The 25,714-nt window shown below is 38.4% G+C and overlaps 9 protein-coding genes and 1 pseudogene across 9 annotated transcripts; 4 read left to right on the top strand and 6 right to left on the bottom strand.

Moving 5' to 3' along the window:
* Nucleotides 1-2,717: 2,717 nt before the first annotated feature.
* LOC129433329 (histone H2B-like) lies at nt 2,718-3,132 on the bottom strand. Its single transcript, XM_055191929.2, has one exon. It carries the CDS (start codon nt 3,122-3,124, stop codon nt 2,750-2,752), a length of 375 nt encoding a protein of 124 aa, XP_055047904.1. The 5' UTR covers nt 3,125-3,132; the 3' UTR covers nt 2,718-2,749.
* A 687-nt stretch (nt 3,133-3,819) lies between these two features.
* On the bottom strand, nt 3,820-4,339 carry LOC129433350 (histone H4). Its single transcript, XM_073868236.1, has one exon. The coding sequence runs from the start codon at nt 4,337-4,339 to the stop codon at nt 4,028-4,030; it is 312 nt and encodes a 103-aa protein (XP_073724337.1). The 3' UTR covers nt 3,820-4,027.
* A 726-nt stretch (nt 4,340-5,065) lies between these two features.
* Nucleotides 5,066-5,544, bottom strand: LOC129433522 (histone H3-like). The gene has a single exon (XM_055192165.2). The coding sequence runs from the start codon at nt 5,524-5,526 to the stop codon at nt 5,116-5,118; it is 411 nt and encodes a 136-aa protein (XP_055048140.2). The 5' UTR covers nt 5,527-5,544; the 3' UTR covers nt 5,066-5,115.
* A 581-nt stretch (nt 5,545-6,125) lies between these two features.
* Nucleotides 6,126-25,362, bottom strand: LOC129433309 (uncharacterized; annotated as a pseudogene).
* On the bottom strand, nt 7,251-8,198 carry LOC129433661 (histone H1-like). Its single transcript, XM_055192328.2, has one exon. The coding sequence runs from the start codon at nt 8,171-8,173 to the stop codon at nt 7,553-7,555; it is 621 nt and encodes a 206-aa protein (XP_055048303.2). The 5' UTR covers nt 8,174-8,198; the 3' UTR covers nt 7,251-7,552.
* On the top strand, nt 14,079-14,804 carry LOC129433307 (histone H2A-like). Its single transcript, XM_073868403.1, has one exon. It carries the CDS (start codon nt 14,101-14,103, stop codon nt 14,485-14,487), a length of 387 nt encoding a protein of 128 aa, XP_073724504.1. The 5' UTR covers nt 14,079-14,100; the 3' UTR covers nt 14,488-14,804.
* Nucleotides 15,299-15,780, top strand: LOC141364139 (histone H3-like). The gene has a single exon (XM_073868238.1). The coding sequence runs from the start codon at nt 15,322-15,324 to the stop codon at nt 15,730-15,732; it is 411 nt and encodes a 136-aa protein (XP_073724339.1). The 5' UTR covers nt 15,299-15,321; the 3' UTR covers nt 15,733-15,780.
* LOC141364141 (histone H4) lies at nt 16,510-16,906 on the top strand. The gene has a single exon (XM_073868240.1). The coding sequence runs from the start codon at nt 16,516-16,518 to the stop codon at nt 16,825-16,827; it is 312 nt and encodes a 103-aa protein (XP_073724341.1). The 5' UTR covers nt 16,510-16,515; the 3' UTR covers nt 16,828-16,906.
* On the top strand, nt 17,712-18,153 carry LOC141364140 (histone H2B-like). Its single transcript, XM_073868239.1, has one exon. It carries the CDS (start codon nt 17,733-17,735, stop codon nt 18,105-18,107), a length of 375 nt encoding a protein of 124 aa, XP_073724340.1. The 5' UTR covers nt 17,712-17,732; the 3' UTR covers nt 18,108-18,153.
* On the bottom strand, nt 21,348-21,857 carry LOC129433328 (histone H2B). The gene has a single exon (XM_055191928.2). It carries the CDS (start codon nt 21,843-21,845, stop codon nt 21,471-21,473), a length of 375 nt encoding a protein of 124 aa, XP_055047903.2. The 5' UTR covers nt 21,846-21,857; the 3' UTR covers nt 21,348-21,470.
* Nucleotides 25,363-25,714: the final 352 nt, after the last annotated feature.

The raw sequence follows: 25,714 nt of genomic DNA on the forward strand, positions 1-25,714 counted from the left end.
AATATGGTCTTCACTACCGAACATTTGATGTCACGACCGAAACAAATAATGTTCTGGAAAAATAAAATAGGTTTTGTTATCAGAAAAGATGACATAATTTTATTTAGTTAGATAAAAATTTAAACTAATGAATCCTTGAATTTGAAAACTGTATAAGTGCATGTATGGCAATTACAGAGAAATATTGCTTTCAAAATGCATTTAATTTGATGAACCACTCTTATAGTTTTGTTAAAATAATATTTCTAATCAATATAACCATGACACTGTCTTTAAAAAAATGTAAAAAATATATTTAGAAGGTTAATGTAAAGAAAATCAGAATAGGCTATTAAAAACCTAATTTTTATATCAAATGTTGTTGTGTTTCGGTAGTGACAAATTCTGGGAGAGAGAAAACATTTCGAAACTGTATAAAAACATGCAAGGAAACTAAAGTGTCCAATCAGTAGATTAGTGTTCCTTAGATGTTCTTCTATGTTTATGACTACAAAGCTTGCATGAAAAAACACACTTTTTCAAGAAGTTTTGAAGTGTCAATTTGCACCAATTCGGTAGAATGGCCCATATATATGTGCATGGATCTCTTTCTACAAAACAATTTTTCTGGGATTCAATTCAGAACTGTGCTCATTAATCTTTATCTGAAGCTATTGTTGTTGTTCATTTTAATGTGTGCTTCTCTATATTTTTTGTAGACGAATGACGTAGTAAGAGTAATTTTCTAAAATGTCACCGCTAACAGGTGGGCCCAAGGTGTTATTACATATTTATTGTAAATATCCTGTAAACCTGAAATAATCTTGACAAACTATATATTGTTGGAAAGCTCAAAGAATGTTGTTTTCATAATTCCAGACCATCTGATGATTTAAATTGTATAGTGACAGTAATTTTGTTAAATGTCACTCCTGTAGGAATAAATATGAATTCTTAAATATTCATAATTGTAATCTTCTTCAAAACCATTGACAACCTACATATCATTAGAAAGCTATAAGGATGTAGTTTTCATATTTCAAAAGCTTTTTGCATTAATAATAATGTAGTATTTATTTTATTTATTTATTAAAGATTGTGCAGCTAACCTTTGACACCTAGTGGCCTTTGCAAATAGAATTGCTACACCACCACTAAGTGAGTTGTTGTGGCTCAGAATGGACGTCTCATCCAACTCTCTTGTCCAATCAGCATTGTTTTTTAAGTCACTATGTGTTTTCTTGTAACATAACTACATCAATTTTCCTTTGCTTTACCAACTCAAATATTTCTGCCCTTTTGTGTTTATCTTCCCCCATTAATATTCATGGTTGCATTGTTGACCTCACACATAGAGCGAGAAAAAAAATTACAAAAACAAACCACATATAAACAGTCTGTTAGTCTTCTTCATTTTCAACATTAGCATTACCAGTCTCCTGACTATTTTCTTCAACCGATATACTTCTGTGTTGGTAAACAATCCTTCCGGGAGCAAAAGTGAGACTATATGTCAAAGGGGTGTCTATGATAATTAAAGACATCTGTTTACACCTCATCCAATCACTTGGGTGAACACTGTAGCCTAATCAGATCAATATGATCATTTGATTAAGTACTCCTTTGGTGACTGTAAGGAATTGAGCCATTTACATCGGCATTTATGTGTTATAGGGGTACAGCATTAGCATTTGGAAATGAGTACAAAGAGTGACCAAATTGTGGCCATTTACATGAATATTATTGGTTTACATATCAAAGGGTACAGCATTAGCATTAGGGGTGGGAGAACATTTTTGAGAGATTTCACACTTCAGAATAACAAAGATACAAAGCACAAGAAAATCTGTGTGGTATGCAGAGATCAATGCACAGGAATGAACTCAACATTTCACAAATCTAAAATCAAAACGTGTTAGTTTTAAGGTGTGTACACTTCTGCAGTGAGGTTGTTTGATTTTTTTCTCTCTTGCATATTTTACATTAAATATGTAAAACTTCTGAGATCATTTATCATTGTTTTATTCTTTTACCATAAAAACTGCTTTCAATGCAGATGAAGAAGTCCCAGATTATGTGTGTATTGTTTAAATAAATAATTGGCCATGCAAATAAGATACAAGAATATATTCTTTTGTTTCACAGTATCACAAATAAATGTATTTAACAATGCAACTATCCTCTGACAAATAAAATGATCTGGTAAAGCTCATGGCAGAAAGATATATCACTATTACTCATACAAATAGTTTACACTTAGTATGTTGTCTTGAAGTTGTAAACAATGTTGCAGTTAAAGTTTAAAAGAATTAGTTTTCCATTAAGTGTTTGTATGTCGCTGTCTATATCTGAATACCAACAGCATATTTTCACTGAGTTTTATTGTATCACAGAAGTGACCTGGTAAAGTTTCAGTATATGGCAAATAATAATTACTATAATATTATGTAGCATTAACTATTGTAATACTAAAATAACTAGTAGACTGCAGCTTGAGTTTTTTTAATGCTTAAAAGGTGCACGCATGTTGTGGATCCAGACAAAAAAAAGGAAAATTTGTCACTGCTCGGGTTTGCAAAATGCAATAACATTGCAAACACCATTACACAACACTTACTAAAGTCTACATATTAAAACTTCTTTAAAGTTTTCAGGAAATAAAGTTCACATTAAAGATTTGTGAACAAAACTAAATGTTAAAAAACACAGAAGCTCTTTAAACGAGAAAGTGGGTGGCTCTTAAAAGAGCCTTTGGGGTGTTTCAACAGGTTTATTTGGAGCTGGTGTACTTGGTGACGGCCTTTGTTCCCTCAGACACAGCGTGTTTGGCGAGTTCACCGGGCAGCAGCAGACGCACGGCGGTCTGGATCTCTCTCGATGTGATGGTGGAGCGCTTGTTGTAGTGAGCGAGACGAGAGGACTCACCGGCAATACGCTCGAAAATATCATTGACGAAAGAGTTCATGATCCCCATGGCCTTAGAGGAAATCCCGGTGTCAGGATGAACCTGCTTCAGGACCTTGTAGACGTAGATAGCATAGCTCTCCTTCCTGGACCTCTTGCGCTTCTTGCCGCCCTTTCCAGCGGCTTTAGTAACGGCCTTCTTGGATCCCTTCTTAGGTGCGGACTTTGCTGGTTCAGGCATGATCACTGTTGCAATAACACGATGAATGATGACTTGGGTGTGTGAAGAAGCATATATACACTGCCCATGCTAATTTTTAGAGACCGTAGACGTACCTTTTAATTGCGGGATGTGATTGGACAAAAAACACGAATGAATTTCGTTGGAGTAGCTGTAAACTAAGTGAGCCAATCAGTTTCTTCAAAACTTAAGTCCCACCCACCGCCTCATGTTTGAATCGCCCGATGCGTTTGAGAATTGTTTTACTTTCCCGCTCAATTTTGTACACAATGCTCTTTCTTATTATTTTATTTAGTTTAAAGTCTTTGGTTACACTTTAGTTGTTTTCATAAGACTGCCATGACACCTGCTATGAAAATTAAAAAGATTTTATGCACAATTCTATACCAAGTTTTTTAACTCGAAGAAAACAAAACAAATGAACGCACCACTTTTAGTTCAAAAACATGTAATGAAGTTTGTAGTATGCTAATCTTGTCTCGTCCTTCATTTAACATAATAAACTGATAGCATGTACAGCTTACGTAACAAAGTTAGACTATGATATTTAGCGTCTGTAAGATCTATAATGTATGCAAGCATGTAGCATTACTTCGAAAAAAACTTTAGAGCTGGATTGTTATTTCAGATGCAAAATTCTGTAACCGGCTTCACATAATGACACTTGGCTTTTGTGTCCATTATGCTTGGTTTAAACATTATTTCTAATGTCCGAATAAACAAAAGTACAGCATGACCAAACCGGTCATACACACACAATACCAAGGAAGACTGTGATGAGTGTTAAAAAGCAACTTAATCTTAAACAAACTGACCCATACTACAACGGACACGTTAACTCTTTAAATGAGAAGATGGGTGGCTCTTAAAAGAGCCGTTTGGGTTTGTGTGGAGTTTAAGCGTTTAACCTCCGAAACCGTACAGAGTGCGACCCTGTCGTTTCAGAGCATAGACAACATCCATGGCGGTGACAGTCTTTCTCTTGGCGTGTTCAGTGTAGGTGACGGCGTCACGAATAACGTTCTCCAAAAACACCTTCAACACACCGCGAGTCTCCTCATAGATCAGACCGGAGATACGCTTGACACCACCACGACGAGCGAGACGACGGATAGCGGGTTTGGTGATTCCTTGGATGTTATCACGCAAAACTTTGCGATGACGCTTTGCGCCTCCTTTACCGAGTCCTTTACCACCTTTACCTCTTCCTGACATGATTTCAACTTCTCGTAGCAAAAATGCATAATGAAGTGCTGTGGAACAGGAGTTTACAGTTGCCTACAGGACCTGATGGAAACACCGAAATGAAGGCGGAGCCAGCAAGCGCTACCATGTCAATCATTTATTGCCACATAGACATCACATTTCAAACTTTTTACGTTTACCAAATTATGATTTTCGCACATGCAGTCGTGCTCGTTCACAGTAAATGTGTTGTTTTACAGATGCAGCATTGTTAACAAGATGTAAAACCAAATGTAATGCAAAGAACTTTATTTTTTGGTCGTGTATCGGATATTTAATAGGCACTCACGTATGGTAGTGTTCATAGATGCAATTTTCTAGAAACGAATATTTAACAATTTTATACTCCAGCGAAAACCATAAATCCTTAACATTTACATTATGAACTCGGGGAAGTGTAAACTCGGAAGACGAGAACAAATAAACTGGTCTTATTTTCTTGATGTGCTTAGACGTCACTAACCCTCAAGTTAGTGGTTATATAGTCAGTAGATTGTAGTGCTTACATTACTAAAAAGTAACTACAGATTAGCCAGGGGGAACTCAACTTCGAATTTACCACATAATACTTCGATTCAGTTACTGTTAATGATCGTTTTAAAGTTAATAAACCTCTCTTAAAAATATTCATAAGTATAGAAGGTAAAAAAGTGTAACTTTTAAAAACACGTAAAGAAAATGTCTCGTTCAGTGGAGTTGTGGTGGCTCTTAAAAGAGCCTTTGGGTTGATGTGGGTGACGTTGAGTTTAGGCGCGTTCACCACGAATGCGGCGAGCCAGCTGGATGTCTTTGGGCATGATGGTGACCCTCTTGGCGTGGATGGCGCACAGGTTGGTGTCCTCAAACAGCCCGACGAGATAAGCTTCGCTGGACTCCTGCAGTGCCATGACGGCGGAGCTCTGGAAGCGTAGGTCCGTCTTGAAGTCTTGAGCAATTTCACGAACAAGACGCTGGAATGGCAGCTTGCGGATCAGCAGCTCAGTCGATTTCTGGTAGCGACGGATCTCGCGAAGTGCGACAGTTCCAGGCCTGTAGCGATGAGGCTTCTTCACACCGCCGGTGGCTGGGGCGCTCTTACGGGCAGCTTTAGTAGCGAGCTGCTTCCTGGGCGCTTTGCCTCCGGTTGATTTACGAGCGGTCTGCTTTGTTCTTGCCATGACTTCAGTCAAAACTCTTCTTCGTAGAAAAGTGAATATACAGAATTACACCCAGCAAGCTGCTTTTAAAGACTAGCAGACCATGAGTTCAGAGGGCGGAGACAGTACACTGGCATGTGATTGGCTAATGTGTGACGTCTACTGGTCATTGGCTCTTTTCAAACGAGCAGAAGCGGTTTGTTCCCGCTCGATATCCTTTGTTTAGTTAAAGTCATATTTAAGCATTTATATATAAGTTTAAAATCATGTGGAATTAATAATGTGGATTGTTCTGATAAAAATGCGTTACATTAGCAAAATACAAGTATGAAAGCGCCCCTGATACACAAATAATATAATCGCGATGTGATCTCAGACATCCTTAACACCATGTAATGTTCATTGTGCATTTTAGAGCCTTCAATGTTTTTAGTCCAGGGGTTTTTAAAATTAATGGTGCCGAGAATCCCCAAATATGAAAAGGTGTATGTGAGGAACCCGATTTTTATGTAAAAAGAAACAAAGAATGTAATCTGTTTTAAATTAGTAGTAAGTTAATATTAAAAGACACTGCTCGAATTTAAATAGCACTTAACGCTGGATGTATAAACCTGAAGAGACATTTTCAATACAATTTTATTGCAGAAATTCGGTTCCACAGCATCTTTACAGAGAATATAACATTACAGCAAGATCAAAAACACAGTAGAAAAAAATAGAAATTAATAACTCTTGAAAGTATACTTGTACTAAGAAATGACATCCACTGACCCCAGTTTGAAAACTCTGGCTTAAATCAGATCAAGCATAATATTGATATTTCGTAAATCAACTTGTTTCGCATAATGTAACACTTTTGAATGATTTATACAAAAACCTCACAAAAGTTCACTCTTTTAAAGCTCAAGTGGGTGGCTCTTAAAAGAGCCTTTTTTGTTGTTTTGAAGTAACCGCAGTTTACTTTGCTTTAGCGGGCTTCTCGGTCTTCTTCGGAAGCAACACGGCCTGGATGTTGGGCAACACACCGCCCTGAGCGATGGTCACACCACCCAACAACTTGTTCAACTCCTCGTCGTTACGCACTGCCAGCTGTAAATGGCGGGGAATGATGCGAGTCTTCTTGTTGTCACGAGCGGCGTTTCCGGCCAACTCCAGAATCTCAGCAGTAAGATACTCGAGCACAGCTGCGAGATAAACTGGAGCTCCAGCACCAACGCGCTCTCCGTAGTTGCCCTTGCGAAGAAGCCTGTGAACACGGCCGACGGGAAACTGAAGCCCGGCTCTGGACGAACGAGTCTTAGCCTTTGCTCTGGCCTTGCCACCGGTTTTACCTCTACCACTCATTTTCGGTTGAAGACTGTGTTGCTTTCTAGAGAAAAGAAACAAATAATGTGAGTCAAAGCGTTGTTGTTTCAGTATTTAGGCACGCTTGCCACTCGCCGATTGGTTAGAGTCTGTGGAAAGTTTAAACCAATCACTGAACTTCCCTCCAAAAAACAACGCCACCCCATTTTCTCTGCCTTGTTTTATAATTTCTATTTTAGATTATTTTAATGTGACATCTATTTTTTATATCTATATATGTATGTCTTATTTATGTGGATGTATTTGTCAGACGACTTTTTGGTTCAAAGTGATTTGCAGTGCATTACAAAGTATAACCTGGTATGTCTGGGGACACTTTAACTTACAGAAACAGATAAGGTTTAATAGTATAACGATTGTTAAAAAAATAAGCTGCATGTTCCGCTTGAATCGGTTATCTTTGGTGAGCTGGCGTTTCCAATTTAGAAACTACACACTTAAAGCGAGTATTTTATTCTGAGGCGACTAAGTGTGATGTATATAAACAGATAGCGACTAAACTGGTTTGTTTCGCCAAGTTTCTATTGAATACAACACTATACAGTCGGACCGTACAACACTGGTCAAATTTATATTCTAGCTATAATCAATTACAGGTAACATTGAAACATTGCTCGTTAAAGGACTGGTGGGTGGCTCTTAAAAGAGCCTTTGGGTTGTATAAAAAAAATAAAGAGTTGCTTTATTTCTTTTTGGGCGCTGCCTTTTTAGGCTTAGCTGCTTTGGGCTTTGTCGTTTTGGGTTTAGCAGCCTTCGCTTTCTTGGGGCTCTTCGCTGCTTTCTTAGGAGCCGCTGGCTTCTTTGCTTTCTTGGGGCTCTTTGTTGCCTTTTTAGCGGCGGTGGCGGCTGGTTTCTTCGCTGCTTTCTTGGGAGATTTCTTAGCGGCGGTCTTCTTTGTCGCTGCAGTCTTGGGCTTCTTGGCAGCGGCGGGTTTCTTGGCTGCGGGCTTCTTTGCTTTAGGAGCGGCTTTCTTCGCTGGTTTTGCCTTGGTCTCTGCCTGCTTTTTGTTAAGTTTGAAAGAGCCGGAAGCGCCGGTGCCTTTGGTCTGGACCAGAGTGCCTTTAGTCACGAGGTTCTTGATGGCGATCTTGACGCGGGAGTTGTTCTTCTCCACGTCGTAGCCACCGGCGGCGAGCGCTTTCTTCAAGGCAGCGAGAGAGACGCCGCTCCTCTCCTTGGAAGCCGAAACAGCTTTAACAATGAGATCACCCACGCTTGGTCCGGTTTTCTTAGCTTTAGCGGCGGATTTCTTCTTTGGTGCTTTGGCCGGCGTGGCGGCAGCAGCTGGAGCGGTTTCAGCCATTTCTCTACGTGAATGTAGTATCACAAAATCAACACAAGAGATCAGTAATGAGAAGCAGCAGAGCGCGCGGCGCTTTTACACATCACATGAGAACCATATAGACTCAACAGGTACAGCTCAGTGTCTGTGCGCCTCCACGAGCAGCTTACGTGTGTGTTTTCTCCTCTAACATTTACAATAAAACTGGAGTATTAAAACACATTGGCGCGATGAGAACAATGTAAACACAGAGCAGAGGCCCATAGCTCTATATTGAAACTAAAACACGCGTGAACAAAAGGTAATTTTGGCATCTTCATATAAAATACAAGACCAACATCAGCCGCTGGATAAAGCTGCTTATGGTTTTCATGAGTTTTTCTCGTTTAATATTTAGTGAAAGGTTGAGCGCGTCTTCTGTGTTTTTAACAAACATTTTATTAAATCGCTTGAATTAAATGAACATCACTGAAGGACTTGTAAACCGTTGTATAAAGTAGTTGTTTTAATCATCTTGAAGCACACGCGACATAGCTTCCTGTTTCTTTGTCTACGTTAAGTTGATATAATTTCCTTTGTGTGTATGTTTATTATACTCAATCTGCAAGGTGAACAGTGCAATGGCGATTTATAAAAGTGGTCACAAGTATGCAAACCATAACATTGCAGTGACAGTGAGATGTTGAAATACACACCAGCGATGCAGTCCTAGTAAAGTGGTTAAAATGTTTGTGTTTGTTTTATATTTTTGAGAAAATGGGTTAATTTAAATTTACGTTAATTGTTTTGTTTTGTAGGACTCTTGTGTTAAGTCTTATTTTTTTGGTTTGATTTTATTGGGCACAGATTTTATCCAGTTTAAATTGTAATTTTTATGGTTTTGATCCTAAATAAATCATTATTTTTGGAAATCCGGTGTTCCCTTTGCCTTTGGCTTCTACAGCAAAATTAGAGCACAAATCACATTTAGAGTTAGTGCAAGAAACATTAAATTAAATAAATATACATGTCTGAAAAGAGTTGTCTAAGACAAACACACACTAAAATAAAATATGTGGAGGTGGTTGTGCAAATAAAGTGAAGTACAATAGCCATTGAGTATTTAACCATTAAAAGATCTTTAAAAAAAACTAAGGTTCCTAAGGCCAAAAATTGACACATTCCCAAAAACTGCTCTAAAAATATCATACATCAATTTTTTTCCACTTTAAACAAGTCAATCTTTTAAAAGTACTTCTGCCTGAAACATACATATCAAATATTTATATGTATGTATCCTTTATATGTCAATGGGGCGGTTTCCCAGACAGGGATTAGCTTAATCCAGGACTAGGCCTTAGTTCAATTAGGAAATATAACTAGTTTTAACAAACATGCCTTACTAAAAATATTACCTGTTTGCATTTTGAGGCAAAACAAAGGTCACTGATGTATTTTAAGATATGTCAGTGCAAGTTGTTTTCAGTTTGAACAGCTCTTAAAAATGTTTTAGTCTAGGACTAGTCTAATCCCTGTCCGGGAAACCGCCCCAATATGTCTACATTAACCCATGTTTTTAACAAAAAAAACTAAACCCCCCCAAAAAAAAAATTAGCTTAAAATGGCTAAGCTACGCAAAAACCGACATGTGATCATAAGGACAAAAAAATGCTCCAATGAAAACCATTATAACTAACATTTTTGACCATCCATTTATCTTAAAATTTACAAATACATACCTTTATGTCAATATATAAATTTGGAAAAAAACAAACAAAAATTCTAAAATGTATCAAAATGATTAAGCTCTGGCAATTTTGGGCAATTATTAATCATCACAGTCAAGATGATTTAAAAATCAAAATTAGAATGGCAAAAAAAATGTCTGTAGGATCTCTTGCACACACAAATTCTGAAAAATCATTGACAGTGTGAATGAACCAAATATCAATCAATCCTGGACAAATCCTGGATGCATTTTCTGTGTATTTTCCATTATGTCTGTGTGAAAAAGGCCATAGTTGCCCAATGGTTTAAATTGGACAAGTGCCATAAGGCAGCTGGCGTTGGCATCTTCTTTGGACCGATTGGCTCTATATGTGAACTGATGTTGGTCAAATGTGTCTGGGCGGCCGGCTTTAATGTGCTGCTGGATCAACCTCTCGAAGCTTTTCATATTGACTGGGGTAATTTCCACCAGACTGTAATCATTGAGATCACATATGAGTTTTCTTTGGTATTGGGATGACAGCTGCTGTCTTCAGGCAGGATGGGATGGTAGCTGTTGTCAGGGAGAAGTTAAAGATCTTTGTGAAAACTGCAGCAGGCCTGTCTGCACATTCTTTAAGTCCCTTTCCTGTAACTATATCTGTCCTGCAGCCTTCTTTGAATTAACAGCCCTGGGGACGCTCCTCATGTTCATCTACTTTGAATGGGTGCTCATGTCTGATGGGGGCGGGTGGGTGTGGTGTGACGGTCTCTGACAAATTTACCTCAAAACAAGCAAAAAAGCAGTTGAGTTGAGGGAGGCGTTGGCATCAAAGTCTTGTGAGTGTTGCTTTTGTAGTTCGTGAGGTGCTGAATCCCCTCGCCAGAGTCGTTGTGGGTCATTGTTCATTAAGTGGTCCTCCATGTCTCTTTTGTACTCTGCTTTTGCACCTTTGATGGCTCTGCACAGATTTGCTCTGGCTGCACTGTAAAGGTCTTTGTCTCTGAACTTAAAGGCAGCATGGGGGGTCTTTTTAAAGGCTTGTACAGACTTCATGACTTTTAAATGTTGGCCCCAGCTGTTTACACTACATGACTGTTGAAGTTGTGTTGAAGTTGTTGAGCTGTTCACACATGTGAATGACCCACAACAGGAGGTCACACTACACGGGTTGAGAACAACCATATCACCCAATGATTTTATTTTGTCTCCAAACAGTTTTCAGGTCAACCATATTCCTGGAGACAAACACAATGGCGAAGATCACAGCGGCCTCCTTGTGCATCCAAAACTTCCTCTACTAGCGCAAGTCGGAAGCATTTTCTCCTTCAGCTTTTGCAGACTGGTAGACCGGTGATCACAACTTGGTTAATGGGCACTGGAGGAATCATGGGATGGGTGCTTTTCAACTGATGGAGAACACCTCACATCGCAATATTATGGCAACAGCAAAAATGCAATGCAATCTGATGCGGGACTGTTTTGTCTCACCAGCGTGTTTAGAAAAGCACTGATGTGGAGGTATCCTTGCAAACAGCAGGTTAAAGACAGTTTTGGTCAGTTTTGGACATTTGTTTTCTTGTGTTATCCTGTTTTACTTGTATTTTTAAAGAAAATGTGGTTTGCATTGTTTATATATTGTGTTTATTGTTTTATTATTATCAGTTTGTTGTGTTGTTATTCAATTTACAAAACCAACAGTGCAGAAATGTAACAAATGAAAGCAATTTGCATGTTGCAATAAAGTACCTCATATTACCTTTCTTTCTTGATCCACATTTATATTTTGCCAAACATGAATGTATATTTCAAGTACTTATTACGATACGTTTTGTATCACTCAGCATTTAATGAACGGTGGAGCCATTCACACACAAGAGACGCATCACTGATCATTTAATGTAAATGTGTCATGACAAAGGAAATGTCTTACAGAAGCCTTGATTTTTTTTAAAGATGTACACTGTTATGGCGAATGAGCAACATGTGTGGGCCCGACGCGTTATTGTTTACTATGTATTAGATTGATCAAGAAGGGTTTTATATTTGTCAAAGGTTAAAGGGTTTAGATTTTATTTCTGAGTGCGGTTTCGTTAAATAAATTGCTAGCCAAATTAATAATACATTTAATAATAATAAAACATAATGATTCATCTTTTACAAACAGCTGATATGTTTTTTACAGCATTGCGTTTGTGTTTTGGCATCCTATTTCATTGAACCTCAGCATGAACAGCCAATTAAGTCACTTCACTTTGTAATACAATGGCTTTGAGAAATGAACATACAGCCTGTTTTAGAATTGTGTTTTTATTTATATATATATTTTTTAATCGTATAATTGATTGGCTGTAGCTCTTCGGGACACGTGACATCACGCGATGTCAAGTCGTACGAGACTCTTTGATAAATTGTTGGCTTTTTCACACATACAGATTGGTGAGCGCTAATTGCTTGCTAATCTCCCACTGATTTGCACCTGATCACATCCGACCTGTTGGCGACTTGCAAATCTGTTTTAAACAGGCTGTATGTTCATGAAGTCTAAACTGGGCTTAATAGAGTCCTGACCTCTTTTGTCATTTAGGGCATTACACAGTCTTTAAAATGGTGTGAGCTTTCCTTCTTAAGGGGGTATATGCTGGGATTAAAAATACAGAAAGGTGGTCTGATTGAGGCATTATAATTGTCCAAATAGCAATCCAGCCTAAATAAAATATATCACACCCAGACAGAAATCTGCTCATCTTTCTGTCAGAATGGCCATACCTTCTTATCTGGAAAGATTTGAAACAGTATATGGACCAGTCACAGTTTGACAAGGGTGCGGCCAGGGAAAAATCAGCCAACTGGAGTACCGATAGTTTCCCCGGTGGGCCGACGGGAAATGTGGGCTGGGTCTTGTGGTGGAAATTTTGATTCATCTAAGTGACTTGTTCGTTTTCAGTTATAAAAATTACTTGTACATATTTGTTTAATAATTTGTTCTGTAACCATTTCTTTATATTACACACTAGTAGGTGGCGAAAATTACCATCTTATGGGTTAGGACAATGAAATGGACTTTAATAAAATGTGTGTCTTTAAAGGGACACTTCACCGATTTGCATCAGGCTTTGTATCGTTAGAACCCCAGTCTGAGGCAGATGAAGGAACAGAAGCCCGAGGAGGAGGAGGCAAAAATTTGTAAAAAGTTAAAAATGAACATTTATTTACCTTAAAACTGTGCTCAAGCCGCTATCTTGGCTGCCATTTTATTTTTTGGAAACTCGACCATTCTCGACTAAACACATCATGCTGGCTTCAAAAATCTTATTGATAAAAGTATTTCAGGAGACAAGAGAAAGGAGATTTGCACGAGCTTTCAGACGCAGCCCAGTGAAGGGGCGAATTTGATCAGTAACTCAAACTAATTATATTATTCCTAACAGCCTAGATGATTGGCTCATGCTATTAAAGTTATTTTTAATTGAAACAAAACGTAAAGACAACAACAATTATTAACAACAAACAATCTGTATGTTTATAAATACAATTAAAGACAGCATGTTTATGTGTCATAATACAGTATATGTTGTGAAACCACAGGAGCCACAAATGTCTTTTACTACAGTAACTAGCCAAGATGTTTGTAGTAAAACCATATTAAATACAATTTGTAATGCACTGTAAGTTGTCTTGGACAACATTTGTCTGCCACATATATTTGAATACATGTAATGTAAAAATTATTGGGATGAGTGTGTACATAAAACAACAAAATAACACAATGACAAACACTAAGGTGGAATTAAATAAAATGGATAAAGCACTGAATGTAACAGGTTATTTACATTATAAAATTGACTTTAAAATATGAACATTTCAAGTATACAAATTTACATTTTTTAACAGAAGCAGTTTGAATAAAAGCAGTGTACAGATCAGAGTTGCAGTTTGTTTGTGAATGTGTGACTGATAAATGAATTTAACATCAGCATTTGATTTGCTTCTGTAGGGCTGTGAAACTGTGGCATGAGCTTTGAGACGTCGTTTACTTATCATATAATGTATCTGTAATACAACATCAGTAAAACAAGACAAGACAGAATTAATGGGTGGGCGTTATCTTTTGGAGGGAAGTTCAGTGATTGGTTAAAACTTTCTAAAGACTCTAACCAATCGGCGAGTGGCAAGCATGCCTAAATATTGAAAACAGCAGCGCATTGACTTACAGTTTTTGAATCTTTCTACTAGAAAGCAACGAAAACTTCAACCTAAAATGAGCGGCAGAGGCAAAACCGGTGGTAAGGCTAGAGCAAAAGCTAAGACTCGCTCATCCAGAGCCGGGCTTCAGTTTCCCGTCGGCCGTGTTCACAGACTTCTTCGCAAGGGTAACTATGCACAGCGAGTCGGTGCTGGAGCTCCAGTTTATCTCGCCGCTGTGCTCGAGTATCTTACTGCTGAGATCCTGGAGTTGGCTGGCAACGCTGCTCGTGACAACAAGAAGACTCGTATCATTCCCCGCCATTTACAGCTGGCAGTGCGTAACGACGAGGAGTTGAACAAACTCTTGGGTCGCGTGACCATCGCTCAGGGCGGTGTGTTGCCCAACATTCAGGCTGTGTTGCTGCCAAAGAAGACCGAGAAGCCCACTAAAGCAAAGTAAAATATCCAGTTCTCCAAAACTAAACAAAAGGCTCTTTTAAGAGCCACCCACTTGAACTATAAAAGAGTGAAATTTGTTTGAGTTCATTTAAGATTATCTGCATCTATTAGATGTCTATTGTTCTGCATATTTTGTATTTCTCCTTTATTTAACACATCTGATTCAAATAATCAGTTCAGTAGAGATCTATGTGAACTGAACGGAGTCGATCAGATAAGAGAGAATCGCTGATCATACTAACGTTTCATTTAAGTCGTTGATTTCACTTTAACGTTAGTCTTAAAAAATATAAAAATCAGTGTAAGGCCATGTTATTGTTCTTTACAGTATGTAGGATTATATTCTGTAAGGAAACTTAAAAATCCCCCGAATGTGCAATGCCGTGTTACCCACAACATTGTAGCTTTTAATAAAGTTTACATGCAGTGCTGGCACATGATAATACAACGTATGCCTATTAAAACAAATAAAATCGTCTGGTGAATGCGGTTATACTGGTAATTTTCTCTAATGCATTTTTATATTGGTTTAGCTTAATCTCTTCAGGAGGACAGTAAGATATTTAACATTGAACCATTATAATAAATATTTGATGCATTAAAACCGCGTAAACTTCTGCTTTATGAAGGATTTCGAGCGGGAAACACCGCTTGTTTCAAAAAAGGAGACGCGCAGTCATTGGCTAGCTGTATACTTTGACGTCACGGATTAGCCAATCATTTGCGAGTACACTGTCGCCACCCTCTGAGCGCATGGTCGACTTGTCTTTAAAAACAGCCTACAGAAAGACGCTGTCTATTCTACGTCGAAAGGCAGAGAAGTTTCCTTGTAATTATGGCAAGAACAAAGCAGACCGCTCGCAAATCCACCGGAGGCAAAGCGCCCAGGAAGCAGCTCGCTACTAAAGCTGCCCGTAAGAGCGCCCCAGCCACCGGCGGTGTGAAGAAGCCTCATCGTTACAGGCCCGGTACCGTAGCGCTGAGAGAAATCCGCCGCTATCAGAAGTCTACTGAGCTGTTGATCCGTAAACTGCCTTTCCAGCGTCTGGTGAGAGAAATCGCCCAGGACTTCAAGACTGATCTGCGCTTCCAGAGCTCCGCCGTCATGGCCCTGCAGGAGTCCAGCGAAGCTTATCTGGTCGGCCTGTTTGAGGACACCAACCTTTGCGCCATCCACGCCAAGAGGGTTACCATCATGCCCAAAGACATCCAGCTTGCCCGCCGCATTCGTGGAGAGCGCGCTTAAACCTGATAGCGTCCCCCACACCAAAGGCTCTTTTAAGAGCCACCACAATTTCACTGAACGAGAAATTTCCCATTGTTGTTTACTTAATTACAAAGGTTTTTCTGTGTTTTAAGGATGTGATCTTTATTAAATTGTTAATAAATACTATTTTCTCTATCAAAGTGTGTTAGGGAGGGGATGATGATGATGTCAAGTAGTAACTTTTCAACGTAACACTTGATTTTTATTTGTGAAGGTAGCATATGTGCATATTTTTTAACGTCATCAATTTACTTTTCTCCAGATTTTTCAATGAGGAAATGCTGTCTAAAGTTTTGCATATCATGACCGGTACATAATGGCAGAAGCATCGGAAACGGAAGACTATAAGGTTATAAACTAAGCACTACAATTGTTGTTTAAAGATTAAAAGTATGTGCCTCAAATATATATTTTATTTTAACCGACAAAATTACAATTTGATATTTGAATGACTAAGCACCACGTTTTTTAGAGGCATGCACCCCAATTATATAAAATCACTCAACAAGCACAGATTATTTCATATAATTAATATACTTTTCTACCGTAAACAATTACGTTTATTTTTTAAAGATGTCTGTTTAGATCAGTTAATAATCGAAAGCTAAATTTCAGCTTTAAACTGTATGTAGCTCTTTTTACTGTGACACGTCACAAGGCACCGCCTTCATTTTTATGTGTTTCCACTAGGTCCTGTAGACAACTGTAAAGTGTTGTGTCACTGCCATTCTTCTCACATTTATTATTCATCAGACTGAAATCATGTCAGGAAGAGGAAAGGGCGGTAAAGGACTTGGCAAAGGAGGCGCTAAGCGTCATCGCAAGGTTTTGCGTGATAACATCCAGGGAATCACAAAACCCGCCATCCGACGTCTCGCTCGTCGTGGTGGTGTCAAGCGTATCTCCGGTCTGATCTATGAGGAGACTCGCGGTGTGTTAAAGGTGTTTTTGGAGAACGTTATTCGTGACGCCGTCACCTACACTGAACACGCCAAGAGAAAGACCGTCACCGCCATGGATGTCGTTTATGCTCTGAAGCGTCAGGGTCGCACTCTGTACGGTTTTGGAGGTTAAACGTCAAAACTACACTCAAACCCAAACGGCTCTTTTAAGAGCCACCCATATTTTCACAATAAGAGATGAATTTTACCCATCAATGTTTCTGCGTGCTGAATCTTAAGTTGAGTTGTTTAGTTAAAGTCGCGATGACCCGATCAGACTTGTTATTAGTTTCAACTCCCCTATCCAGTTATATATGTTGATTAATTATATCATTTATCAGACTTGTTTAATGTGAGTGTTGATCACGAATTTGCCCAGACGTTTGCACTCAGAGCTCCAGACTGCAAAACATATTCATAGACGAGATTAGAAATTAATCTTACAGTCATATATTGTAGGTCCCTTAACTTGGTCGTCTCATTACGCCGAGCTTTCATTATTTGTTTCTAAATGAAAACTTTTATAACGCGCTACTTGGTAATGTGTGTGTATATATATATATATAATGTTAGTCGTCTACTAAATGGACAGCTAACATAAGGAATACCAAACGCCACCTATTTAACGATAACATTGTTCTCAAAAGCACTTTCAAGCCTTTACGTAACCAGATCTAGTTTGTATTCGTTTAATAAACGTTTTCCTGCTAAATAAATAACTAAAGTGTGTCTTAAATTTGCGCAATCTATTTCGAAAGGAACTATAGTTCAGATAAATTGTATTTTAACAAGAGCGGGAAAGTAAAACCGCACTAGGTGGGTGTATAAAATTCAAACATTAGGCTGTGGGTGGGGCTACGGTCTTAGCCACTTTGATTGGATCTCTCACGTCTTAGCCATGCCAATGAGATCCATTCATGGTGTTTGTCCAATCAGCACCGTGAGCCTGTTGTCTTTGAAAATTAGCATAGACAGAGAATAAATACTTCTTCACTAGAGTGGATCGTTACCCACTCTGTTGTTCTCTATTGAGCAATTATGCCTGAGCCAGCGAAATCCGCACCTAAGAAGGGATCCAAGAAGGCCGTTACTAAAACCGCAGGAAAGGGCAGTAAGAAGCGCAAGAGGTCCAGGAAGGAGAGTTATGCTATCTACGTCTACAAGGTACTGAAGCAGGTTCATCCTGACACCGGGATTTCTTCTAAGGCCATGGGCATCATGAACTCTTTCGTCAATGATATTTTCGAGCGTATCGCCGGTGAGTCCTCTCGTCTCGCTCACTACAACAAGCGCTCCACCATCACATCGAGAGAGATCCAGACCGCCGTGCGTCTCCTGCTGCCCGGTGAACTCGCCAAACACGCCGTGTCTGAGGGAACAAAGGCCGTCACCAAGTATACCAGCTCCAAATAAATCTGTTGAAGCTTTCAACACCACAAAGGCTCTTTTAAGAGCCACCCACTATATCAGATAAATGAGCATCCAGTTTAATTGTCAAATGATTTGAAGTTAAACTAAAAACGTTTGTTTCTATAATTTTATAGATCAAGTTTGACGTTGTGTATCTTTAACAGGCTTCCCATTACGTTCTTCAAACATTAAAAAGGGTGTTCTATGAAGTTTAATTCTGTCAGAGCCATAGTTGGGAGTACCAAGGCAAGATTTGTTTTCAATTGATAATACATAGAAACCTGTGTCTACATAATTTTGTTTCTTGTCAAACAGACAATGATATAATGTGTAAACCGGTATTAAATGTGTTTAATATTTTATGATATAAGGCATGTAACGGAATGACTAAAATACATGATTTTTTTCCCATAAATATTGTCAGACATATTGCGACAACAACCAAAGCAAAAAGCGGTGGAGAAATATAACAGAGTGACTCTTTGTTTCTATTTTATGTGAAGTTGCTTTGGAACAATGAACAATCAGTGCTATATAAAAAAGTTTAATTGAATTAAATGACTACTGAAGTGTGCAACTCCAGCATTTTGTTGTATATGTTTGGTCAGAAATATGAAATTGTCTCTGTCATAACCCAGACAGCAGACGACTTTGGGCCGGATTGGCACCGAATCAGCCCCAGAGCTGTTGACTTCGGCACAGATCCGGAGCAGATCCGGCTCAGAGTCGTCTGCTGTCTGGGAACTAAATGGCATACAATTTAAAATTGTACTGGTACGCAGATCTTAGCAAATTCTGGAATAAAGATTTTCAAATTATTCAATAAGCCTTCCTCAATTATTCCGCGTATACAATGGTTACCACACAATAAGACATAGTTCAGATGTTTTATTTTAAGACATTTGACGGGTCAGGTGTGCGTTTATCAAAAAATAGTGAATACCCGTGTAACATTTCTAAACCTTTCAGAATAAAGCATTCAACAGCCCTATGATATAAACAACATACAGGTTAAGAACAACATGAGAGTAAATGACAGAATTACATTTTTGGATAAACTATCATTCAGTAATAGTTCAGTTATTTACTGTGACTGCATTATAAAAGCAAATTAATGTCTGAATAATGCAAGCAATGACAACTGAAATGACAATATTTGCTTCATCCATGAATTTAAACTCCTCTGGTTAGATACAAAAGCTTACAGTGGTGGAACATTTGAATCAATATTAAATTATGATAAAAATCTTTACCATTCAGTAATGTAACTCTTAAGGAGTTCCTCCCTAAAAGACAAGACATCAACACACTGGTGGGTATTTTCAACATTTAACATCTAGAATTAATAAAATAAACCAGAATCGCTATTGACCAATACTTCCTGTTCAGAACCATTCCAATTTAACAGAAGTGAACATTCTTATAGACCTTGGTATAAAAATATATAACAAATCACGATTTCTTACTTAGTAAACAGTGTTAATACATTACCATAATTTAAAATTTGGTCCAAACTGTAAATATAGCCTCACATACTGCCTTTGATTAAATCATGTTTGGAGTAATTTATGTATTATTTACATTACCGTGCTTAAGTGATGCTCCACGTCTATGTGGCCTTTGGTCGCCAAAGTTTGAAAAATCATGGCACTTGTGAAAACCTACCAAGTTTTTTTTTTCACTGAAAATGCTTAAAATATTGTTTTTACTCACAAACATATTGTTTTGCTACAGAAGACAGATTAACCCAATGGATTATTGATTATATACAAGGTTTAGTTACTGCTGTATCACTGGATTTATATTAAAATATCATATAAAAAGCTCACAGTATCCAATCACACAACACAAGCCCAGTAGACCGCAAAAAAATATTTTACCCAAGCGGAGAAGGCAACTCCATATAGAAAACCATTTCTTAAATGCAGAAGTTTCTGCTTTGATCACTAGTTAAAAAATATATATTATATTTTGTTTATAATTTATAAATACATTTTAGAAAACCGCATTCCCTGCTATGTTAGTGGTTTGAATACGTGTGGCATTTTTTTAATCTCAAAGTTTTGTCACCATGAATAAAACAATAAAGGAAAATTGTTTTATATCTGTCTGTTTTTATCTCTGGATAGCGCGTGTGCTTCAAGTCAGAATAATAGCAATATATAATACTTTACAAGTCCGTCAATGATGTTCATAAGCGGCATTTTTTCTCAGTTACATTTGCTATCATGATGTCCTTAATGGCAACTTGCAGTTAAACTACTTTTAAACATTGTACTACAGGTTATTTTAACTGTGTGCTGTAATATGATACAAAGATTACATTGCATTATTATTAACACGCGAGGTATGCAAGTTTACAGAAACACACTTATTAATACATTGTAAAGAACAGAAGCCCTTATTTGTTTGGATTATATTTTTAGCTATAATTTGAATTAAACACAAACAAAACAAGAACATTTTCCTCTTAAATTTCTGCCTGAAAGGCTCCTTATGCAGCTCATTATGCAAGTCTTTGTTTCCTGAGGTGTCCATCACAAATTATTCAGAAGCTTTCACACCTCCTCGCATATGGCCTTTGTCAGAAAAAAGTGTCTTAGAAATTGTAAATCAATATATTGTTTCATGTGAATGAGTAGGCAGAACGATTTTCATATTATTTGGAAGAAACAACTCTAAACTAGCAGATCCTGTTTAGAAAAGTCTTTTAGGATGAGTTTTGTGGAGCAGTGACTTAAAAACCATGCAAAACTTCTCAAGGGCGGCATTTAACTTGAAGACCCCAAAGGTTAAATTTGATGTGCACAAAGGTATTTGAAACTTATTTAGATTTTGATTTAATTGTATGTACACTACTTTGTTGTTAACATTTTGTCTTTAAGTCTCCTCAAATTTATTCTTTTAGCACAACATTCCTCATTGAGGCATTAGGGGGTTGGGTCTTTATCTCATCATGTGTGACTCACATTAATATTCATGACCATTGGCACTCTCTTGAATATTGCTTTTACACAACAAAAACAACCATTAGAAAAATCATGCTGTAATAAGACAGCAGCAATACATTAAAAATTGTAAAATAAAACAATCACAATTTTCCAATATCATTCTCAACTTATTTTAGTCAGCCCTGTAACAATGAGGTTAACTTTTTATACTATAAAAATTGATGAAAGACCCTTTATATTATTGAAGCACATAATGAAAACATTACCCAACAAGAGTCATGACCTATTCAACAACCCATTGTTTAATTCGGAATAAAAACATGCCTTAAATTAATTAAACCAATCTGAATGCTCATTTATCTGATAAAGTGGGTGGCTCTTAAAAGAGCCTTTGGGTATTGAAAAGCTGAACGCTTTATTTGGAGCTGGTGTACTTGGTGACGGCCTTTGTTCCCTCAGACACGGCGTGTTTGGCGAGTTCACCGGGCAGCAGGAGACGCACGGCGGTCTGGATCTCTCTCGATGTGATGGTGGAGCGCTTGTTGTAGTGAGCGAGACGAGAGGACTCACCGGCGATACGCTCGAAAATATCATTGACGAAAGAGTTCATGATCCCCATGGCTTTAGAGGAAATCCCGGTGTCAGGATGAACCTGCTTCAGGACCTTGTAGACGTAGATAGCATAGCTCTCCTTCCTGGACCTCTTGCGCTTCTTGCCGCCCTTTACGGCGGTTTTAGTAACGGCCTTCTTAGACCCCTTCTTAGGTGCGGACTTCGCTGGCTCAGGCATGATCACTCAAGACAGAACAACAAAGTGTGTACCAATCTGTTCTGGTGAAGAAGTATTTATTCTCTGTCTATGCTAATTTTCGAAGACAACCGGCTCATGGTGCTGATTGGGTGTCTTCATTGGACATACACTATGAATGGATTTCATTGGTGTGGCTAAGACGGGAGAGAGCCAATCACAGTGGGTAAGACCGTAGCCCCACCCACAGCCTAATGTTTGAATTTAATGCACCCATGTATTGTAGTGGGGTTTTACTTTCCCGCTATTTTTAACATACAATTTCTCTGAAATATGGTTATTTTGGAAATTAAATGCACAAATTTAAGGTAGTCTTTATTTATTTAGCAGGAAAACGTTTATTAAAAGAATACAAGCAAGATCTCTATGCAAGCACGTAAGTGCATATACAAACATTATTAAGAACTAAGAGTTTTTGAAAAGAATTGTGTTTAAATAGATATCACAAAGAAACCCATTGTTCAATTATTCTTCTGAATAAAAACAGTAACACATGCTTTCAAACAATTAAACCAAACTGAATGGTCATTTGTCTGATAAAGTGACATAAAACTACAAATTTTATTTTTATATTTTACTTTAAAAATAAAAATGTTTGAAGATTTTTATTATAAAAAGTATTTATGTTTGCATCCCACTTAAATTATAACTTTCTATTTGGGCAGTACGTGAAGACTCTTTTAGAAAAAAACATGAAAGCAAAGCGCTTCGATACCACCAAATTAACCTACCTGTATTTTGCGAGTTAATTAGAATGAAACAATCCTCATAACGCAAAGACCATTTCCAGAAACACAAAACAGTAATACTGCATAGATTTCATCTCTTAATGTGATAATGTGGGTGGCTCTTAAAAGAGCCGTTTGGGTTTGAGTAGTTTTGGCGTTTAACCTCCGAAACCGTACAGAGTGCTACCCTGACGCTTCAGAGCATAAACGACATCCATGGCGGTGACTGTCTTTCTCTTGTCGTGTTCAGTGTCTGTGACGGCGTCACGAATAACGTTCTCCAAAAACACCTTCAGCACACCACGAGTCTCCTCGTAGATCAGACCGGAGATGCGCTTGACACCACCACGACGAGCGAGACGACGGATGGCGGGTTTGGTGATTCCCTGGATGTTATCACGCAACACCTTGCGATGACGCTTAGCGCCTCCTTTACCGAGTCCTTTACCGCCTTTTCCTCTTCCTGACATGAATTCAGTCTGCAAAACAGAGAGTGAAATTAACAGAGAAGTGAAACAGGACTTTCAAGCTGCCTACAGGACCTAGTGGAAACACGCAGAAATGAAGGCGGCGCTTTGTGACGCGCCACAGTAAAAGCCCAGACCTAGCTACATTGTTTTTTAGCTGTAACTGAATTTTAGTTTTAATCGATTATTAACTGTTGTGATTAGACAACTTTTAAACGTTTATTTTAGAACCTAGGGCATATAACTTAGATGTTAATAAAATATCCTATTTTCTATCATTTTACCTTTAAAACATTAAATAAACATTTCTAAGGCAATTATGTTTGTAAATGTCTTAGTCTTGAGATGATCAGTAAATAATAGAACTGCAAACTACCTTCCTAGGAAAGATTTTGGGGGGAAATCTGGGAAGTCACACTTTGATTTGTGGAAAAAACAGTTTCAAATTGTTCACCGCCCCTTCACTTTCAGGGGGATTATAGATATTTACAGAACATACAATTTAAGAAAACACATTAACGTATGTGGTTAAGTAAACTTAGAAACTTTTTCATTCAGTGGTATTGTGGTGGCTCTTAAAAGAGCCTTTGGTGTGGGGGACGCGATTAAGTTTAAGCGCGCTCTCCACGAATGCGGCGGGCAAGCTGGATGTCTTTGGGCATAATGGTGACCCTCTTGGCGTGGATGGCGCACAGATTGGTGTCCTCAAACAGGCCGACCAAATAAGCTTCGCTGGACTCCTGCAGGGCCATGACGGCGGAGCTCTGGAAGCGCAGATCAGTCTTGAAGTCCTGGGCGATTTCTCTCACCAGACGCTGGAAAGGCAGCTTACGGATCAACAGCTCAGTAGATTTCTGATAGCGGCTGATTTCTCTCAGAGCTACGGTACCGGGCCTGTAACGATGAGGCTTCTTCACACCGCCGGTGGCTGGGGCACTCTTACGGGCAGCTTTAGTAGCGAGCTGCTTCCTGGGCGCTTTGCCTCCGGTGGATTTACGAGCGGTCTGCTTTGTTCTTGCCATGACTGAAGTCTTCTCCGTACGATACGATGTGTGCAGAACTGCTCTCTGCAGGCTGCTTTTAAAGACTGGTAGACCACGAGCTTAGAGGGCGGAGACAATGTACTGGCATGTGATTGGCTAATGTGTGACATCGTCAAAACAACTGGCCAATGGCTGTGCGTCTCTTATTTTCAAACAAGAAAGCGGTTTTAGTTTCCCGCTCGACGTCCTCTTGTTTATCCTTACGTAAAAGCAGTGCTACAAGATGTATTTTCACGTGTTCTGTTTAATACATGAGATATATTATAATGGTTAAGAATTAAATAAATACAATGTTGCTCTATAATTTAATTTGAAAAGACACAAACCAAAAGTTTAATAAGAAGACCAACAATAAAATATTATATTCTAGTAATGTACTACCACTGTATGTAAGACTGGAAACAAAGGGTTTGGTTCTCCCATAAAATCGTCCTACAGAGTATAACATTGAATATGACATTAAAACGTTGTCTGATTGAGAACATGCCAGACTAGTAAAATAAATAGAAACTTAACTTTTATGTTTTCAATCTGAGATGACAATTGGCTTATTTCAGAGTACATTTTTACTGTAACTATAAACAGAACAAACGAGAAAAAGATTTCACTCCTTTATAGCTGAAGTGGGTGGCTCTTAAAAGAGCCTTTTGTTTATTTTCGGAGAACTGGACAGTTTACTTTGCTTTAGCGGGCTTCTCGGTCTTCTTAGGCAGCAACACAGCCTGGATGTTGGGCAACACACCGCCCTGAGCGATGGTCACGCGCCCCAAAAGTTTGTTCAACTCCTCGTCGTTACGCACTGCCAGTTGTAAATGGCGGGGAATGATGCGAGTCTTCTTGTTGTCACGAGCGGCGTTTCCAGCCAACTCCAGGATCTCAGCAGTAAGATACTCGAGCACAGCGGCGAGATAAACTGGAGCTCCAGCACCGACGCGCTCTGCATAGTTACCCTTGCGAAGAAGTCTGTGAACACGGCCGACGGGAAACTGAAGCCCGGCTCTGGATGAACGAGTCTTAGCCTTTGCTCTGGCCTTACCACCGGTTTTGCCTCTGCCGCTCATTTTCGGTTGAAGATTTAGTTGCTTTCTAGAAGAAAGATACAAAGAATATGAGTCAATGCGCTGTTGTTTCAGTATTTACTCATGCTTGCCACTCGCCGATTGGTTAGAGTCTGTAGAAAGTTTAAACCAATCACTAAACTTCCCTCCAAAAACAACGTCCACCCCCTTTTCTCTGCATTGTTTTATAATTCTATTTTAGATTATTTTAATGTGACATCTATTTTTTATATCTATATATGTATGTCTTATTTATGTGGATGTATTTGTCAGACGACTTTTTGGTCCAAAGTGATTTGCAGTGCATTACAAAGTATAACCTGGTATGTCTGGGGACACTTTAACTTACAGAAACAGTTAAGGTTTAATAGTATAACGATTGTTAAAAAAATAAGCTGCACGTTCCGCTTGAATCGGTTATCTTTGGTGAGCTGGCGTTTCCAATTTAGAAACTTTAGACATTTAAAGCGAGTATTTTATTCTGAGGCGACTAAGTGTGATGTATAAAAATAGATAGCGACTAAACAGGTTTGTTTTGCTAAGTTTCTATTGAGT

This window comes from Misgurnus anguillicaudatus, chromosome 6, assembly GCF_027580225.2.
Source record: "Misgurnus anguillicaudatus chromosome 6, ASM2758022v2, whole genome shotgun sequence".
Taxonomy (NCBI): domain Eukaryota; kingdom Metazoa; phylum Chordata; class Actinopteri; order Cypriniformes; family Cobitidae; genus Misgurnus; species Misgurnus anguillicaudatus.

Bases quoted from the DNA above. Each gene is read 5' to 3' on its own strand.
- LOC141364139 (XM_073868238.1), top strand. From the start codon at position 15,322: ATGGCAAGAACAAAGCAGACCGCTCGCAAATCCACCGGAGGCAAAGCG.
- LOC129433522 (XM_055192165.2), bottom strand. From the start codon at position 5,526: ATGGCAAGAACAAAGCAGACCGCTCGTAAATCAACCGGAGGCAAAGCG.
- LOC129433661 (XM_055192328.2), bottom strand. From the start codon at position 8,173: ATGGCTGAAACCGCTCCAGCTGCTGCCGCCACGCCGGCCAAAGCACCA.
- LOC129433350 (XM_073868236.1), bottom strand. From the start codon at position 4,339: ATGTCAGGAAGAGGTAAAGGTGGTAAAGGACTCGGTAAAGGAGGCGCA.
- LOC129433328 (XM_055191928.2), bottom strand. From the start codon at position 21,845: ATGCCTGAGCCAGCGAAGTCCGCACCTAAGAAGGGGTCTAAGAAGGCC.
- LOC141364141 (XM_073868240.1), top strand. From the start codon at position 16,516: ATGTCAGGAAGAGGAAAGGGCGGTAAAGGACTTGGCAAAGGAGGCGCT.
- LOC129433329 (XM_055191929.2), bottom strand. From the start codon at position 3,124: ATGCCTGAACCAGCAAAGTCCGCACCTAAGAAGGGATCCAAGAAGGCC.
- LOC129433307 (XM_073868403.1), top strand. From the start codon at position 14,101: ATGAGCGGCAGAGGCAAAACCGGTGGTAAGGCTAGAGCAAAAGCTAAG.
- LOC141364140 (XM_073868239.1), top strand. From the start codon at position 17,733: ATGCCTGAGCCAGCGAAATCCGCACCTAAGAAGGGATCCAAGAAGGCC.